The sequence below is a fragment of the Penaeus vannamei genome, chromosome 38 (genome assembly GCF_042767895.1).
Source record: "Penaeus vannamei isolate JL-2024 chromosome 38, ASM4276789v1, whole genome shotgun sequence".
NCBI classification, from domain to species: domain Eukaryota; kingdom Metazoa; phylum Arthropoda; class Malacostraca; order Decapoda; family Penaeidae; genus Penaeus; species Penaeus vannamei.
Genome location: NC_091586.1, coordinates 22557861 through 22579145, shown reverse-complemented (window position 1 = coordinate 22579145; position 21285 = coordinate 22557861). Strand labels below are relative to the sequence as shown.

Genomic DNA, 21285 nt, shown 5'->3' with positions numbered 1-21285 from the left:
AAGTTTATCAAAGCTAATGTGTGTTAGTATATATAAAGATACATAGATAGATAGATACAGATAGACACACACACACACACATATATATACATGTATGTATATCTGTATGCATATATGTATGGATATGCACATGTTTATATTATAATGAATACTAAAATTGTCACAAACATGCTTTAATATTTTTGTCATTACCATCTTTGTTATTCAGTATGCCATTTCCATCATTATTCACAACCTTCTCCTTTGTATTATTAAGATTGTTTCTCCTCTCACTAAGATGATTCACAAGAGACAGATGATTCTACACTTTTAGAATCTGAGTGAATATTACAAATATATACTTAATAGTACTATATTCTTGCACTACGTTCTGCCAATAACTTTAACGAAATGTAACTGCAAATTGCTTTTTTAATGACATAGGAATCACATATTAGAGATGTTGAGAAATTTTAGGAATCAGAGTTTTTTTTCAATGATATCAAATCTTTGAGAAATTTTAAGAATCTTTTTTTTCAATGATATTAAATCTTTGCTGTTTTGTCTATTTGATTGTCTGCTGAGTGTTTCATGTAATGTTTATTGTCCTGTAGTACACTGTACTTTAAAGGTGCTGTACCGTGAACCGTATTCATGTTGACAAATGTAGAAAAGGTATGAATGAGAACGAATATCTTCACAATACAAGAGATGTATTTTACCGGTTTCGGTTATATCTCCGTCTTAAATACATGTATATCTGACGAAGACATATTCGAAACCGATCAAATACATCTCTTGTATTGTGAAGATATTCGTTCTCATTCATACATTCACACATACTGTACTGTATACTGCACACTGTGTCGTGAACCGTACTGTGCTGTATTGTGTATGTATATTTCGTGTGTCGACTGTGTACTGTGCTGGCAACTCTAATCGATTGAACTGGTTAATGGTTAATGGTTAAAAGACAAATAAATGTGCTAGACATCTAAGGTCATATAGCACATTTATTTATTTTAGGTCATATAGGAAGGTATAGTAAAATGTGATGTCAGGTGATAGTTGCTATGCGTCAACTATCTAATGTTGGAAAGTTGAAAATGGGTAAGAGGGTTAACGAGGGAAAGGGTTATGGTGGTTTAGGTAAGGGAGTTAGATCAAGTGAAGGGTATTTATGCGTTGTAAGTGCTTTAAAAAACCTTTGCTCAAATTTATTATGTTCGTTATGCGGCCTCGTTTTATGATGTTTCAGGACTGTATGTACAAAAAATGGCCAGCTTTTTGGATAATCTTTTATTACCCTGTAAACCTAACTTTCTGTGTATATATTCATAAAAATGAAAGGCTCTCGTGGAATACGCAATACCTCTGGTGTATTAATATCACCGTAATTTGCAAATTTTTATTTATGATTATTATGTTTTATCATTATTACATATTTTCTTTCCCCTCTTGCTAGTCTATAAGGACAGTAAACTGCTCTAAACCTTAAACTAAATTGCACTCCTGACTTATTTTTAGTTTGATCATAAAAAGAAAACATACAACTTTTAGGGAGTACTATAGTGTATTAAAAATATATAACTGGCAACCGTAATGATTCTGGAGTAATCAGAGATTTTTTTCTTTCGCTTTTTTCGTTCTTTTTCTCTTTTTTTTTTCTTATCTTTTTGTTACTTTCTTTTTCTTTTCCTCTTTTTCCTTTGTTGTTGCCTTTTCTCTTTTTGTTTCTTTTTCTTAACCTTTTGTTGCTTTCTTTTTCTTTCTTTCTTTTCCTTTTGTGTTGCTTTCTTTCTCTTTTTCTTTCTTTTTTTTTTTTGTTTCTTTCTTTTTCTCGTTTTTTTCTTCTTTTTCTTTAAACAGCTGACATTTAATACCTATATCTAATATATGTTTTGAATAATAATAGCCACAATGTTAATAATAATATTAATAATAACAATAAGAATAATGAATATAACAATTATAATGACAGTTAGTATAAATAATGACAATATCAATCATATTAGTGAGACTGATAATATTATTGATGATGGCAATAATGATAATGACAACAACTGCATTTATAATATAAGAAAATACTTTTAATGGTAAAAATGATGATAAAAATGATAATGATAATAATAAATGTTACAATAATAATGATAACAATAATGATAATTATAACAATGCTCTTACTACTACAACTACTACTAATGATAATTATAATAATGGTAATAATAATAGCAATAATAATGGTAATAATAATAATGATAATAACAATAATAATAATTATAATAACAAAAATGATAATACTAATAACAACAACAGTAAAAGTAATAATGATAATAATCCAGATAACAACAATAATAATATACCTTTAGCGTCAGTTACTACTTGAACGTGAAGGACCAGCTCCCTGTAGTCCTCGGAAAGTCTTTACAGCTGATAGGATAACTAATATAATAATATAATAATATAATAATGATAATTAATAACTAATATAATAATATAATAATGATAATTAATAACTAATATAATAATATAATAATGATAGCTAACCTTTTGGGACATAAATTTCTCAAGTAAATCGTCATTACCATCAAGTAATGGTCGATGGTGTTCAGGAGCGGCAAAGGAGTCATAACGGATTTTTGCGTCCCGTAAAAGTTTAGAAAAGATAATGAAAAGAACATATTTATACATATATGTGTGTATGTGTGTATGTGTGTGTGTGTGTGTGTGTGTGTGTGAGTGTGAGTGTGAGTGTGAGTGTGAGTGTGAGTGTGAGTGTGAGTGTGAGTGTGAGTGTGTGTATGTGTGTGTGTATGTGTGTGTGTGTGTGTGTATGTGTGTGTGTGTGTGTGTGTATGAATGTATGTATGTATGTATGCATGTATGTGTGTGTGTGTGTGAGTAAACATCAAAGACCACAGACGATCGTGGCCAGCATCAAGGTCTAGAAGCAGAGAATGTCCACTTTTCATCTTTATTTGATTATCTAAATCACATACTGACGTCACTTCACGTTCATGTTTCGTACTGGTAAACATAAAACACAATACAAACGATAGTAAGTACAAAGAAAAAGAGAACAGGTAGCAAGAATATACATGATAGGTAATCAGCTTATTTCGTAGCCAGCAGAAAAAAGCTTACCCATTTTCTATATCTGTTGTGCGTTGAACGTGGACTATCACAGATTCTTGTTTGGGATATTTTGTTTCTATTTTTTCTGTTTTATCACATATATATGGGTATCTGTGTGTTTTGTTTTGTGTGACTGTATACATAAATAGATAAAAAAAAAAAAAAACATGTATGTATGTATGCGTGTGTTTGCATGTTTATATACAGTACATATTCGTAGATTTATCATTTTTTCATAAACCTAATTATGCAGTTATTTCCACACACATTTATCAAGAAATTTAATTCAGAAAAAAGAGCGTAATCACACAAATTCGAAACCAAACAGGTGCCAGGATTTTTCTCTCCACAACTTCATGTCATATCTTTAAAAAAGTGCAACAAACTGCAAAATTTATTCTTAGTGATGAAAATAATGTCATCATCATATATCCTTCTTCTAAGACTACATAACTCAAGGAGCGACCTTAAGATCGAAAATCGTACCCAAGTTCCATTCATAATGAACCTTATATTGTCAAAAACAACCAACAGTAATGAACTATATAAAATACTCTAATACATTTTCTTTTGATGTGATATTTTCTCTATAAATCACATATACTACCTTACTGACACATAGTCAGTCTATATCTATACAACAGGGCTAATTTTCTAAGTGACTTTTTAATACATTTATTTTGAAGTGATATTTTCTCTATAAATCATATATATTACCTTATTGACACTTGGTCAGTCTCTCTCTCTCTATATATATATATAACAGGGATAATTTTCTGTGTATGTATATATAACAGGGATAATTTTCTCTGTGCCTGTATATATAACAGGGATAATTTTCTGTGTCTGTTTAAATAACAGGGATAATTTTCTGTGTCTGTATACATAACAGGGGTAATTTTCTAAGTGACAATAACGAAACAAACAAAATCACTGGATAATTACAGGGACAACTGAAATAAATACAAAAAATAGTAGTGGCAGTCGGAGAAGCTGTAATCGAAGTAGCGAAAAGAAGTAATAAAATAAACCTGGGCAGCAACAGTAAACACAATGAAGTTGAAACCGATAAAAAAATCAAATAAACTGAAGATCCTCGGTAACAGTTGATAATGATGAATTAGATGCATCGTAAAAAGAAAAGAAAAGAAAAGAAAAACAACGTGATGGTAAATCTAGCTGACAGAAATAAACATACGATCAAATAAATAAACAACGCAAAAAAAAAAAAAAAAAAATACTCAACACGAAACGAAAACAGAACAGATCATATTCGTACATAGATAGACAAATCATATCATGACCATCCTCATCCTCATTATTTCCTCCCTTTCCTTTACGTCTCTTCCACAATATTATCATCATCATTCTTTCCTTCTTCCTTTCTTTTACGCCCTTTCCAAATATTATTTTTTTCTCTTTTTCTTTTACGTCCCTTCCACGATATCATCATCATCATTCCTTCCTTCTTCCTTCCACGACATCATCATCACCATCACCATTCTTTCCTTCTTCCTTTCTTTTACGTCCCTTCCATCATCATCATCATCATCATTCCTTCCTCCTTCCTTCCACGATATCATCATCACCATCACCATTCCTACCTTCCTTCCTTCCTTCCTTCCTTCACGCTCCCCACCCCCTACCACCCCACCCACCCCCACCCCTCGAACCTTAAGCACTACTCCTGATCTTATCGCTCAACTCCGAGTACTTCGTGTTGAGTCGCTCCACGTCCTTCTTCAGGAGCGAGTCCTCCTGCACCCTCGTCTTCTTCTCTTCCTTGATCTTGTCGGACAGGAAGCCCTTGACGACGTGCACAGCCTCCGCCAGCTTCTTCATCCCCGTCTGCGTCTCGTCCACGTCTTGGTTGAGGCGAGCCTGTGGGGGTGGAAGAGGAGGAGGGGGGGGGGGGGGTTAGGGTGAGAGGGTTGGGGGTTGGGGGTGGAAGAGGAGGAGGAGGGGGGGTTAGGGTGAGAGGGTTGGGGGATTGGGGGTGGGTGAAGGGGGTTGTGGTATGTGTGTAAATTTGTAAATAGATGTGTTTTCTCCTGATTAAAAAATATATATAACAACAAAAACAATAATAAGAATAACAACAAAAACAATAATAAGAATAACAACAACAATAATAACAAATATCAAAAAAGAAAAGGACACCTTGCCAGAGGTAATAATATTAACAACAAAAACGACCCACACTAAGAACAGTAACCCGACATCCCGACCCACCCTAACCCACCAACCCGACAACCCCGACACCCACCCTAACCCACCCACCCGACACCCCGACACCCACCCTAACCCACCCACCCGACACCCCGACACCCACCAAGCTCGGCACGGTTCCCACGCTCTCGTTCCTCCCAACGATCTTATCGATATCCGAGCGCAGTTCAGCCACGTCGTCCATTCGCTCCTTCCTCTCCTGGTCCACTTTCTTGCTCAGACGCTGCTCCATGTCCTCCATCTCCTCCTTGAGGTTCGCCACGCTCCTGGGGGTGTCCTGGGGAGGAGGGAGAGGAGGGGGTGGAGGTTAGTGTGGGGAGGGAAAGGAGGGAGAAGGGGGAGGAGGAGAAGAAGGGGAGGAGATTAGTGTGAAGAAGAAGAGGGAGGAAGGGGAGGAGGGGAAGGAGAGGAAGAGGAGGAGGAGGAGGTTAGTGTGGGGAGGGAGAAGGAGAGGAGGGTGGATTTGAAAAAAAGGAAAAAAAAAGGAGGGTTAATTTGAAGAGGAAGAGGAGGGTCAATTTGAAAGGGAAGAAAAAGAGAAAGAGGAGGGTTAATTTGAAGAGTAAGAGGAGGACGAAGGTTAATCTAAGGAAGAGGAAGAGGAGGGTTAGGTTGAAAAGAAAGAGAAGTTCAATTTGAAGAGGAAGAGGAGTTTTAATTTAAAGAGAAAGAGGAGGGTCAGTTTGAAGGGAAAAAATGAGCGATAATTTGAAGAAGAGGGTTAATCTAAAGAAGAGGAGGGTTAGTTTGCAGAAAAGGAAGAGGAAGAGAAGGGTTCAATGGAAGAGGGAGAGGGAGAAGAAGGTATATCTGAAGAAGAGGAAGAGGAGGATTAATTCGAAGAGAAAGAGGGATAGGGAGAAGAGAGTTAATGGTAAGAAGAGATGGGAGAGAAGGATTAATTTGAAGAGGAAGAGGAAGATCAGTTAGAAGAATAGGAGGAGGAGGAGGATTAATATGAAGAGGGAGAAAAAGAAGACACTTAATTTGAAGAGGAAGAGAGAGGTTAGTTTGAAGAAAAGGGAAAGGAAGAAAAGGCTTAAACTGAAAAGGAAGACGAAGGTTAATTTGCATAAAAAATAGAGGGAGAGACAGCTGAAATCAAAGAGAAAGATGAGGGTTAATTTGAAGAAAAGGAGGAGGAAGTAGGATTTGATGGGGGGGATACTTGGAGAGAAAGAAAGGGAAATGGAAAGATAAAGATAAAGAAAGAGAAAGAGAAAGACAGATCTAGCTCCCATTTTCTTAATTATCCTTTTCATCATTTTCTACTCTCCCATTTTATTACCCATCTGCCCACACTCCTCCCCAACTTACCTGCACTTTGTTCTGCAAGGAGTCCACCTGCTTCTTGAGACGCTCCTGGCTGAAGATGACGTTGTCGATCTGCTGCTGCATCTTGTCTCCCATGATGGAGTTGGCTTCCTTGTCTTGCGCCTTGGCCTGGGGGAGGGGGGGAGGGGAGAAGGATGTTGAGTAGGAATAAATATATATATATATATATATATATATATATATATATATATATATATATATATATATGTGTGTGTGTATGTGTATATGTATATATATATATATATATATATATATATATATATATATATATATATATATATATATATATATATAATTCTGCATGTAAGCGCCCATTGTATTCATTCCCACCCACAAAACCATGCACACAAACAAACAAACAAACACCCACTCACATACACACACATACACACGCACGCACACACAAACGCACCCACACCCACACACACACACAAACGCACACACGCACCCTCCCACACACACTCACCCCCCTCCCTTCCCCTCCCCCTCACCCCTCTCCCTTCCCCTCCCCCTCACCCCTCTCCCTTCCCCTCCCCCTCACCCCTCCACCCCCCCATCCCCCCTCACCCCCTCCACTCACCGACTGCAGCTTGTTATCCATCCTCTTCTCCTGCTGCTGCACCTTCGTCTCCACGGTGCCCAGCCGGCCCTCGATCCGCGCCACGTCCTTGGCCACCTGCTCGCGGATCCCGTCGGCGTTCTCGCTCTGGAGGCGCTGGATCTGAGGGGCGGGAGGGATAGGAGGGATGGGAGGGATAGGAGGGGTGGGTTGGGAGGGAAGGAGGGAGGGAGGTTGGGAGGGATAGGAGGGAGGTGGGTTGGTGGGAAGGTTGGGAGGGAGGTGGGAGGGATAGGTGGGAAGGGGGTTGGGAGGGATCGGTGGGAGGGAGGAGGTGGGAGGGGTGGGAGGTATAGGAGGGAGGTGAAAGGGTGGGTGGAGGGGTGTGGGAGGGATAGAATTGGAGGGAGGGAGGTGGGAGATGAGAGGGAGGGAGGAGGGGTGGGAGGGATAAGATGGAGGGAGGGAGATGGGAGATGAGAGGGAGGGAGGAGGGGTGGGAGGGATAGGAGGGAGGTGAGATGGGATGGGATGGGGGAGGGAGATGGACGGAAGAAAGGAGGGAGGTGGGAGGGGCGTGAGGGCGGAGGGGCGTTGGCGGAAGATGGGAGGGAGAGAAGGAGGGAAGAAGTCGTGTTAGAGAGGTCGGTTAGTGTATGGAGGAATGGATAGTGATGGGAGGGGGGGGGGGTAGGTGGATAGATGGATACAGAGGGTGAATGGATGGATTAATATAAAGGGAGAAGGAGGAGGAATAGTTGGGAAATGGATAAATGAATACGGAAGGATAAGCGGATGGATAGAATTCAAACGGATGGATAAATGGATACAGAAGGATGGAATTAATCTATCGATGGATATAGACAAATAAAAGATAAACATGATAAGGAGAACGAAATGTTTCGAACTCGTCAAAGAAAAGAAAAACGAAATATCGTGTCGTTTATCTTTCTTCTTCTTCTTCTTCTTCTCTTTCTTTCTTTTTAATCTGTTTACACGATCCTGTGTTTGTAACTGTGTTCAAGGCTGATTGATAGCTGAGTAGATGGATATACAGGAATTAAGAGAATTGAGCGGATAGATGGATAAACTGATGTACAGAAAAAATAATGAAATGGATAAGTGGATAAACATACAAGTGAAATGTAGATAAGATAGACCAATAAGGGGATAAATGTAGATGAATAAATAGGAAGATAGATAGAAAAGAATGACGGATGATATGTTAAATGTAAAAAACGTCGATAAGAAAATGTTAATAAAAGAATGAAAATAAGTAAACATACACGCGTGCCTCCTCGAAGCTGGAACAATAATCTTAAACATACGAAATGGCAAAGTCTGTCCTATATGAGAAAGAAAACGGAATGAAAAAAAAGAAAACGGGATCGATGTAAATATGGAGGAACTGATGATTTTTAGAATTCGTTTAAATTCACTTACCCTTCATGTCGAGAGAATAATAAATGTTTCTTCAACATGGCTCTGGAAGATGTCGAAATGTGTTTCAGCGGATAGCGAAAACCAAAATTTTATCTCATCCAACACAGATTCAGTTTAAACTCGGTAACCGTTTTGCATAACGACAAAAAGAAATTCGATGACAACCTCAAAGCATCATAAAACACATGGAAACATACTATATACATACATACATATATTATATATATATATATATATATATATATATATATATATATATATATATATATACACACACAAACACGAGTTTATATATATTCAAGTATGCATGTATGTACTATACACATACATACACATACATATACATATGTATATACATATATATACACACCGTAAGCTTGCATCTCGCCTTGAATTTCCATACAGTCAAACCGCAAATCAAAAGAAGCAAAGCGGAAAAGCTGAATCCACTTCAGAAAAATGTAACTGAACCGCATCTTACCTCTTGCAGTCTCGGCGTATAACCGCGCTGACTGCCTGAATTCGAATTCTTGAATAAACAAGTAGAGTGAAATCATTATTCTTTAGAATGTATATCCTTGTTTATCATAATTAAAAAGGCTTATTACTGAATAATATATTAATTTACGTTCCCGAATTTAGATTTTTGTAATATTATTGAATGTTCTTGGCTAATCGGCAACCGTCAACAACAAATATGTCAGTTTCTCATTTCTTTTTGCAAAATTAAAGAAAAAATAACAGTGGTCAATTGCGAGATGGAAAAATGTTTATAATGTATTCGCTTTTTAAGGCATGCAGGAAGCAAGGAGCAAGATGTCATTTTTATATCAATGAAGAGTAACATTCGCATTTATTACTCTCATTCTCATTCGCTCTACTTACGTTTCACTACCATAATAAAGACGAAAGAAAATGAAAAAAACAAACACCCAATAAAAGAATGAAAATTGGCTTATGATTATGATTTTCATTTCTCTTTATTCCTTTTCACGGAGAAAAAAAATATATTAATAAAAAGGTAATTAAGCATTCTCCAACTATGCAATGTCGTAGTACGTAAAGTTAGCTTCGTCTCGTAAGCAATACCAGGTATCGGTATTAAATGGAGATTGAACTTCTAATCTGAGAGAAATAGAGAAATAGAATTGAATATCAAATCACAAATGGCGATAATTTGTCCGAGAGTTCGGTATTAGCTGAACATCGAATTCCTAATCTGAAAGTAATAGAAATAGAGAAATAGATTGGAATTTCTAATCACAGTGGCGAAGATCTGATTAGTTAATTGTTGCAATACAGCCTGTTGCTTTATATCAACATGATTAATTGTTGGTATTGGTACCATTGAAAGGCATTCGATGTGAATAAAAACCTATTTTCTTCTGTTCTTGCACTATGAAATATACATTAGTCAGAATTGTGGACAGTGAATAAACAATACACACACAAAAACACACAAACACACAAACGCACACACACACACACACACACACACACACACACACACACACACACACACACACACACACACACACACACACACACACACACACACACACACACACACACAAACTAACACATAAACTAACACACACACACACACAAACAAACTAACACACACACACACACACAAAAAAAAAAACATAATTTTTTATACATATACATATACAGGCATTTTATACATAAAACTAATGGAAAATGAGCGAGTCTCTTTATATCCATTTAGGAAAGTCTGCTCTTTTTATATCAAATTAATAAAGCTGATAAAGCAATAAATACGCACAAAGCTCAACGATAAAAATATAACACACCAAACCACATCTACGATTATTAGTAAAATATAAATAAATATTTAATAAACAAAAATATATAGAGAATAACCTTGAAAGACGTTCTTCCTTTCTATCATTTCAATACAAATAGAAAAATAGACTGATTGATTAATTGACAGGAAAACTGACAGGTAGATAGCTAGATTGACTGACTGATAAATAGACTGCTATGGATATATAGACACGCCCCCCCCCAAAAAAAAAAAAAAAAAAAAAAACGTACATAATTATTTCTATTTGGGCGGAGGGAGATACAGACCTAAAACTTCTTTTTATCCTTATCTGCCGAATAACTTCATATAGAAAGGGTGTCAATTTAGAATAAATAATCCTTTTCAGTCTTTATCTACAATAATTTCACCTTGATCTTTATACCTTATCACAAAGATCTTTTATCTGATCATGTGATTTTTACATCATTTCATCCCCCCCCCCCCTCACGCCTTCCCTCTCTTATCCTTTTTATCCTTCTCTTTAATTCCACTTTCTTAAAATTGCGGAGATAAGAAGTACAGAAATAGTAAAAAATAAAAAAAAGGGATAAAATAGATTTCTTAAATAAAATATAGGCCTACCTCCGCCTTGGTATCAGCTGATGTTCCCCGAAAAGCGCTTGAGCGAGGCTAGAAAAAAACAGCTGTTTGTTATGATCAACCGAACGATACCGCTGACATCGATATAATCAATCATAATCATTTCCAAAGAGAATAGACGTTCATTAATCAAATCATATGAGTAATGTATCCCTTGTATTTGCATTTCCTTAATGAAAGAGAGCATATTGATATAAAATATATTCATGAGTATAAAAATACACGAATTAATATATGAAATTAAACACGTGTCATTAAGCTGAAAATTACCATAAAATTGAAACACACGACAATAATTACAATGACTTCACGCCCAAAACTAATTGCAAAAAGGGTGGAAAAAGACCGTAGACATTTTCCACTGTGTATATCATCTTAATTAAGCGAGATATGAACAAAGCCTAAATTAAAGGACAATGGAAGCCACATCTACGAAAATAAATAAATAAACAAGTCGGGAATTGCATTCAATTGCATCATTCCCTTCGCAGTGATCTTTTACAATGGATTTTTTTGACTGAATGGATCAAGCGATTTTGTATATCATCTTCCCCCTCGGTACGCCCACGCTCACGCCCACACCTTCCCTCTCTTGTCCCTCTTCTCCTTCTCTTTATTCTAACTTCCTTACAATAATGGGAATAAGCGGTGCAGAAATAAGCCCACACCTTCCCTCTCTTGTCCCTTTTATCCTTCTCTTTATTCTCACTTCCTTAGAAAAATGGGAATAAGCGGTGCAGAAATAGCCCCCCAAAAAAATATATATATACAGAGAGATTTCTAATATATAAAATAGGCCTACCTCCGCCACGGACTCAGCTGATGCTCCCCGAATAGCGCTCGTGCGAGGCTAGAAAAAACAGCTGATTGTTATTACCAACCGAATGATAAAGTTAACATCGATATCATTAATCATAATCACTTTCAATGGAAAATACTATTGTCAATCAAATTATGTGACTAATATATTCTTTGTTTGTATTTCCTTGATGGAATATAACAATAATTACAAGAATTATGAGGAAAAAATGCAGAGTGCGCAGAGAAGCATCCATTTTTTTCAGGTTAGGTACAGTTGTTCAATCAAATATAGAAATATCGATACACACACACACACACACACACACACACACACACACACACACACACACACATATATATATATATATATATATATATATATATATATATATATATATATACACGAATCATCGTATCAAAGGAAACAGGCCAAATTAAGCAGATTAATCAAACTGGAGTACACAAAAATAACGACAGTGAATTTATGCCAAAAGGTGATCGCAAAATCATATAGAACGTAAATATTTCAATATTCATAAAGCGTACACAGTACTCATGTGTTGTTCAGCCATTCATTTATCTATTTATTTAAGCCAGCAATGTACAAAAAAGCACAAAGCTTAAACGAAATGACTCTTTAAACCACATCTATGAATATCAATATATAAAACAAATAGAAAAAAAAAAAAAAATTACATCATTCTCTTTTATTTTCCGTTTTCTCTATTCTTTTTCATGTCTTTCCTTGATGACATTTACAAGGTATCGCTGCCGTACCCAGATCCTAGGAATCCGCTTGGACGCTGGATAGGTCCTGAGCGACCTCCCGCCTTAAACCGAAATATCGGCTTGGAACCGTTGATAACAAGGGAGATCTCACGTCGCCCAGATCCTAGGAATCCGCTTGGACGCTGGATAGGTCCTGAGCGACCTCCCGCCTTAAACCGAAATATCGGCTTGGAACCGTTATTGGCAAGGGAGATCTCACTTCGCCCAGATCCTAGGAATCCGCTTGGGCGCTGAACAGGTCCTAAGCGACCTCCCGCCTTAAACCGAAATATCGGCTTAGAACCGTTGATAACAAGGGAGATCTCACTTCGCCCGCAACGAGTCCCCCTCGATTCATTGGGTCATTGAGTTTTATTTTTTCCTTCTTCTTCCTTGGTCTCTGCAATTCCCCTTTATCTTAACCCATGCCATTTCTAAACCGAAAAAGCGCAATGCCTGTGCAAAATAGATGGGAAATGAGCAGAGAAAATGCATAAATAATCGAAGCTAGGCCTACCTCATACGACCCCGATGTTCCTCGATTGTCACCCGCGAGAGACTAAAACAAAATGGCCATTGTTAATACTGACCGAATGATATTTTTCTTAGTTCATGTTCAAAAGATTGTTATCAGGTAATATTGCTTCCTCAAAAAAAAAAAAAAAAAAAAAAAAAAAAAAAAAAAAAAAAAAAACGTATCTCAAGCACGAAAAAGGACATAATATCATTGTAGAAATGCTGTAAAAAATACTTTACAGGCAGAGAAAATTCATTAGGCATAAATATTCGTAATTCATGGCATGTCCCTGAGCCAAATTTATTACCAAAAGAAGTAGTAAAATTCACGTCTAAATATAAAGCAAAATCATGGTTGTTGTCATGCAGGATGGATGAAAAAGCGAAAATTTCTAGAAAGAAATCACATATGAACTGTTCTTTCATATGTGCAATATGTGTTAATAAGTTTAAAAAACAAAACTGCTAAAAAAAAACATACGAGAGTTGTTATATGAACATTTTTGAGCCGATGTATATTGTCTAGTTATTTAAATTAAGATATATACATATATCTCTTTCTGAATGATAGAAAAATAAATCCAAAGAAACTGCATTTCTCGCTTCGTTCGAGTCTGTGTCAGTGACTCGGACTTGGACTTAGCAAACCGAAAACACCCAGTCTTAGCAGGGCGAATCAGAATGGAATTCCTCCAGCAATATAGACAGAAAAAAAATCCACAGAAAGAGAGCAAATTCTTTATAGAGCCAGATTTTCTTTTACGTCAGATAGAGGAGATAAAAAAATTCAAATTAATCATTCGCAGAGTCGTGTCACAGCTGACTCGTAAAAGGCGTCTCACCTGATGACTATCTGACGCTCCGAAATCCATCTGGCGTAAATAAAATCCTTTCGTTATTCACTACATCAGTTTTGACAGATGTAGGTGATTTTAATCTGTTGTTCAGCCATTCATTCATCTATTTATTTATCTATTTATTTATTTATTGCGATTTTAACGGATTATTCATTGAAGTATGAATAATTGATGTCCACATAGCCTATATAGTTCAAAAATACTAGAATTTTCGATGCTAGATATCAAACAAGTTAAAGATAATAGTTTTTTTTTCGATGCTAGAGGGTAGGTTTATAATTTTTCGATGTTACAACTTAGATTACAAGCAACAGATTTTTCGATGATGGAAATTAAGAGAATTTAAATTGTAGAATGTTCAATGCCAAAGGATAAAAAAAAAATGAATATTAGGAATTTTGACGCTAGTGTAAGTAGCTTTACATAACTAAGTTGTTTAATGTCTTAAATTGCATATAAAATAATTTTTGATGAGTTTTAAAGATTCTATATGATAGCTGTTTAAAAAGTGTAAATTCTTTGGTTTGTTGTGTATCTGGAAACGAAATGATGAACTTATTGTGAAGGACTTGGAATTTATATTAATCTAAATTATTAATTTGCAGTATATATCTGAAAAAAAAGTTGGATTTCCATCTAAATTCAGTTAAAGAAGGCTTAAAAACATCACAGCATGATTATATTTAGGGTTTCATATTAGAGAATATCAAACATTAGAAAATAGAATATATATTGTTTATGGACCTAGTGAAATCAAGAAAATGATCATCAACTGATGATAAAATAACCAAAGGGTGTAAATAACAAAATCACAGGGTGAAAATAAACATTTTCCCAGCAACTGAAAAATTGTCAAATACTTATTACGTAAAACAAGCAAATTTGTAACTAGATTTTTTATTTCTCAAGTTAACTGGATGACGTATGCAAAGAGAAGCTAAAAACTGGCAAAATATAAGCAGAGTGACCCTTCCCCCAAAAGTAGGAGAAGAAACGGAATTCAAATGACCCTGAAATAACATCCCTAAAATCCTTAATATTTGCCAAAAAATAAACGATAAAATTATAATAATGATAATAAGTCAATAATAGCAATAGAGAACAAATGCCAAAAATAACCCTAAAATAATGAATGTGAAAATAAAACTAATCCAATTACCCTGAAAAAAACAAAGCTAAAATATCCAAACTGGCAACCCACCTCGTCATAATCAGGTGACTTCCTCCCCGTGTTCTTATTGGCTGCCACATCGCCAACAGCTGATTGGAGGGACGCTAAGCCCCGCCTTTGTCTGTCTTCGAGGTCGTCTATTTTGGCTTCTAGAATCTGAGGGAATTTATTCTTACGTTAATCTAGGTCATTAACTTACCTGTTTGTTTATTGGTCAGTTTATAAACAAATAAATTGACAAATAAACTAATTTTGTTTATTTTTGTTTTTTTTTCTTTTTTTAATTATTATTAATGTGAATCATTTACTTTGTATTTATCTATGAAGATATTGATTCATTTTTTATCTAATTACTAAGTCATCTATGCATTTTTTCATTTCTATTTTTATCCATGCATTTATTCATTGATTTACACATGGTTTTCTTACGATCATACCCATATTTAACCCTCTATTAACCCATTGTTTATATTTTAATTCATGAACAATCATTACTGCTATTTAATACTCAACACTCTAATTTACTATCATTATCTTCATTAAAATACATAACACATAACCATAAAAAAACAACAAAGAATTACTATAAAGTAATAAAATAACACATAATGAAATACAAAAAATAAAAAATAAAAACTGATAAAATAAAATAACACATAATGAAATACAAAAAATAAAAATAAAAACTGAAAAAGAAACAAATAAATACCAAAAAACACACGAAAAATAAAACAAAAAATGAAAATAAAACAAAATAAAGAAATAAGAAAATAAAATAAACGACCCCCCCCCCAAAAAAAAAAAAACACGAAAAACCAACTTTATTCTCGTTCTGCCGCTGAGTGATCTCCGCCGCCATGACCTTCTCCTGTTCCAGCTGATACTGCTTGACGTCCGCTTCCAGGTTGTTGATGGTGGTGGTCATCTCGCCGAGTTTGTTCCGGACTTGAGTTTCGTGTTGCTGGGAGGAAGGGAGAGAGAGAGAGAGAATGAGGGAGGGGAAAGGAGAAAGGAGGGAGGAGGGAGGAGGGGAGGGGAGGGGTGGTGGGAGGGGAGGGAAGGGGAGAGGAGGGGAGGGGAGGGGAGGGGAGGGGAGGAAGGAGGAAGGAGGAGGAAGGTGAAGGTGAGAGGAGGGAGAGGTAGTGGTGGCGGAGGTGGAGGTGGGGATGGGGGTGGGGGAGGAAGATGGTGGTGGTTGAGGGAGAGGTAGTGGTAGTGGTGGGGGTGGGGGTGGGGGTGGGGGTGGGGGTGGTTGTGGTGGTGGTGGTATGATGGTGGTGGTGGTGGTGGTGGTAAAGGTGGAGGAGGAGGAGAAAGGAGGTAGGGGGAAGGAGGGTTGTGGTTTTTTGGTGGTGGTTGGGGCGAGGGTGATATGAATTATTCGTGAGTTATTGTTGTTATTGTTGATGTAGTTGTTGATTTGTTATCATTTATTATTATTATTATCATTCTCTCTCTCTCTCTCTCTCTCTCTCTCTCTCTCTCTCTCTCTCTCTCTCTCTCTCTCTCTCTCTCTCTCTCTCTCTCTCTCTCTCTCTCCCCTGCCATCTATCTCCTCCCCATTTATTAATCTGTTCCCATCCATTTATCAATCTATTCACATCTTACCTCCATATGTTTCTTGAGCGCTGCCGTCCCGTCGTTCTCTCTCATCTGCGCTTCCTTCATCTGTTTATCCACACTTTCTTGTAGTTCCTTTTCCTTCGCGGCTCTCCTTCGGTTTTCCTCCGTTAATGTTTTCTCGATGACGGTGAGTTTGTTTACAGTGTCGTCGCGGAGTTTGGCTTCCCTGGATTTGGGAGATATGCGTGAGAATCCGGATATGCTTGCGAAAACGACGCTGGAATTCGGTGGTGGTTACAAAAACGAGGGAAAAAATTGCGGTACTTAAAAAAGAAATGATGTTGGAATCCGGATATACTTACAAAAACGATGTTGGAATCCGGATTTGCTTTTAAAAAACGATGTTGGAATCTGGTATTGCTTACAGAAGCGAAGGTAAATTCCGGATTTGCTTACAAAAATGATCTTATAATTCCTAATTGCTTACGAAAACGACGATAGAATCCGGTATCCCTTTCAAAACCAACGATAGAAACCGGATGTACTTACAAAAAACGATGTTAGAATCCGGATATGTTTACAAAAACGACGCTAGAATCCGGGCACACTTACAAAAACTTCTTTAAATCTCGGTTTCGCTTACCAAAAACCGACGCCAGAATCCGCTAACAGACCAAAATCCAGCGTATTTAGTCCAAAGATGTTAGAAATATGAAGTGGTACCTAAAACGGCGCCATAATCCAGATATTCATATAAAGGTAACTCTAGAATATTGATTATCTTATAAATCGACTCCGTCCGTATGGCGATAAGGTCTAAAATCGATGCCATGGTCCTGTTAGAATCAACCTTCTTTCATATCAAAAAGACGATGTCAGAACCCGGATATATTGGAAAGAAAAAGTTGGAATCCGGTTTTTCTCTTAGAACTCTTAGGCCTACAAGGAATTGTTTTGAGAACCCGATAACGGTTACGAAAGCGACCAATCTTACTAAAGGGACATTGGAATCGGATTACCCTTACGAAAACGACATGGAAATCCAAATAATCTCACGAAAACATCATCGAAATCGGATTACCCTTACGAAAACGACATGGAAATCCAAATAATCTCACGAAAACGTCATTGAAATTGAATTAACTTTGTGAAAATGACATTGAAATCGGATTACCCTTACGAAAACGACACGGAAATCCGGATAATCTTACGAAAACTGCATTTAAATCCATTAGGTCTCACGAAAATGGCGCTAGAATCCGGATGTAAGCGGAGAATATCCTTATAAAAACGGGGTCAAGGTTTTGATAATAATGCATTATCATCTATTTGAAAATAAGATCAAATCAGACTGAAACAAAATTACGCGTAGCAAATTGAGCATTTTATTATAAAAGTATATCATTATATACATGAATACAATTTATTATTTATGCTTAGGATATAATTATAAAAATATCATGCGTATTATATGTATGTAATTATATGTTTTGAGAAATAAATATATCGAAATAAATATATATTAACTATAATCTTAGAAGACATGATCAATTATTGCTATCATTATTTTATTATTTATTACTGCATTTCTTTACTTACGCCATTTATTTGTGTTTATATTCAATTATCTATTCACATAATTATTTACTTTTTTATTTATATATAGCATTATTTAATATCTGTAGTATTATTAGCAGCAAATAATAGAAATAATAATAATGAAAAAAACAAGGAAAGAAAAAATAGTTATACTAATGGTAATAATAATAATAGTAGTAGTATTAGTAATAGTAGTATTAGTAATAGTAGCAGTAGTAGTAGTAGTAGTTCCAGTTAGCGTTGTAGTGGTAGTGGTAATAATAATAATAATAATAATAATAATGGTGTTGATAATGATAATAATAATAACAATAATGATGATAATAATAATAATAACAATGATAATAAGGAGAGCAATAATAATAGGAATGGCAATAATAATAATAATAATAATAATAATAATAATAATAATAATAATAATAATAATAATAATAACGATAATAATTATAATAATAATAATGATAATTATAATGATTATGATGCTAATAATTATAATAATAATAATAATACCTATAATGCAAATCATGATGATGGCAATGATTATGATAACAGTGCTACTAATATTCATATTGATTATAAGATAATAAAAAAGTGTATAGAAAACATTTTACAAGTACTCTTTTTCTTCTTTTTGTCTTTCTCTCTCTCTCTCTCTCTTTCTCTACCTCCCTTCCTCTCTCTCTCTCTCTCTCTCTCTTTCTCTCACTTCCTCCTTCCCCCCCACCCCATTCCCCCGCACCCCTCCTTCTACCCCATTTCCACTCCACCCCCCTCTTCTATTAACCCCTACCCCTCCTTCCACCCCATTCCCCCCACCCCTCCTTCCAACCCTCCTTCCACCCCACTTCCCCCTACCCCCCCTCCTTCCCCCCCATTTCCCCCCCCTCCTTCCCCTCCCCCTATTAAACCCCCCCTTCGCCTCACTTCTGGTCAATCTTGGTGTTGAGATCCTGCGCCACCGACGAGATCTCCATCAGGATCCTCTGTTTCTCGTTGGCGCTGAATCCTGCCTGGAGTTCCTTCATCTTGTCGTCGAACTCCCTCATCTCCTTGTCCTTCTCGACCTTCGTGCTGCCGTAGTCCTCGAGGAGTTCGTTGATCCTTGGAGGGAGAGGGAGGAGGTGAGAGGGAGGAGGGTGAGAGAAGGGTGGGAGAGAGGGTGAGAGAAGGGGGGGGAGAGAGAAAAGGAAGGGAGAGGGAGGAGGGTGAAAGAAAGGAGGGAAAGGGGTAGGTGAGAGGGAGGAGGGTGAGAGAAGGAAGGGAAAGAGAGAGGGGGGAGGAGGAGGGTGACAGAAGGAAGGGAGAGGGAGGAGGGTGAAAGAAAGAAGGGAAAGAGGTAGATGAGAGAAGGACGGGAGAGGGAGGAGGATGAAAGATGGGAGAGAGAAAAAAGGGAGAGGGAGGAGGGTGAGAGAAGGACGGGAGAGAGAGGGGGGGAAGGGAGAGGGAGGAGAGTGATAGAAGGGTGGAAGAGAGAGAGGAGGGAAAGGGGTAGGTGAGAGGGAGGAGGGTGAAAGAATGGTGGGAAAGAGAGAGGGAAGGGAGAGAAAGGAGGGAAAAGGACATGTGAGAGGGAGAGGATTAAAGAAAGGGGTGTGAGAGAGAGAGGGAGGAGGGTGAAAGAAAGGTGGAAGAGAGAAAAGGAAGGGAGAGAGGAGGGTGAAAGAAGGATGGAAGAGAGAGAGGGAGGAGGGTGAAAGAAGGATGGAAGAGAGAGAAGGAGGAGTGTGAAAGAAGGATGGAAGAGAGAGAGGGAGGAGTGTGAAAGAAGGATGGACGAGAAGGGAGAGAAGAGGGGAAACAGGGGTAGTATAGGAATGAGAGGAAAGATAATGAGAAGGTGTGAAGGAGAGGTAAGGAAGATGTAAAAGTAGAAAGAGAGGGAAGTAAGAGAATGAGAGAGGTTACAAGGAAGGGAGGAATGATAGATGGAGAGGGAGGAAGAGAGAGAAGAGAGGGAAGGAAATAAGAGTTAGCGAGGAAGTTAAAAGGGGAAACAGGGGGATGAGAGAGGAGTGAAAAGGAAGAGGTTGATAAAAGGGGGAAGAGAGAGAGGGGTGGAAGAAGGAGACAGGGAGGGAAGGGGGCAAGAGAGAGAGGAGAGAGGAGGGAGTAGGCAAACAAACAGATAAATAAATTGGCAAATAGATATATATAGATATATAGATATGTAGAAGATAGATGAATAGATAGATGCATAGATCTGTAGGAGATATATAGATAGATAGATGGATCTGTAGGAGATAGACAGATCTTTAGTAGATAGATAAATATATAGAGACAAAATAATAATTATAGATAGAGAGAAAAAGAGTTAGATAGACATTTAGACAGATATATAGACAGGTAGATGGACAAGCAGATAGATAGATAGATAGATGGATCTGTAGGAGATTGATAGACAGATCTTTAAGAGATAGATAAATATATAGAGAGACAAATCAATAATAATAAAGATAGAGAGAAAAAGAGATAGATAGACATTTAGACAGATATATAGACAGGTTAATGGAAAAGCAAATATATAGATAGATAGATAGATCTGTAGGAGATAGATAGTCAAATCTTTAGGAGATAGATAAATATATTGAGAGACAAATTAATAATGATAGAGATAGAGAGAACAAGAGATAGATAGACATTTAGACACATATGCAGACAGGTTGATGGACAAGCAGATATATATACAGATAGATAGATAGATCTGTAGGAGATAGATAGATAGATCTGTAGGAGATAGACAGATCTTTAGGAGATAGATAAATATATAGAGAGACAAATTAATAATAATAGAGATAGAGAAAAAGAGATAGATAGACATTTAGACAGATGTATAGACAGGTTAATGGGCAAACATATATATAGATAGATACAGATGAATACATAAAAAGGGAAATAAATA

General features: G+C 36.7%; 1 protein-coding gene across 1 annotated transcript in view; it reads right to left on the bottom strand.

Annotated features, from left to right (window-relative positions):
• Positions 1-4044: 4044 nt before the first annotated feature.
• Positions 4045-21285, bottom strand: part of LOC113816456 (putative leucine-rich repeat-containing protein DDB_G0290503) — a 22461-nt gene continuing 5220 nt past the window's right edge. The window contains 9 exon segments of the mRNA XM_070116164.1: positions 4045-4067; positions 4788-4995; positions 5447-5620; positions 6661-6786; positions 7259-7399; positions 15252-15377; positions 16042-16182; positions 16830-17010; positions 19308-19484. Of these exon segments, the coding sequence (XP_069972265.1) occupies positions 4045-4067; positions 4788-4995; positions 5447-5620; positions 6661-6786; positions 7259-7399; positions 15252-15377; positions 16042-16182; positions 16830-17010; positions 19308-19484 (1297 nt within the window).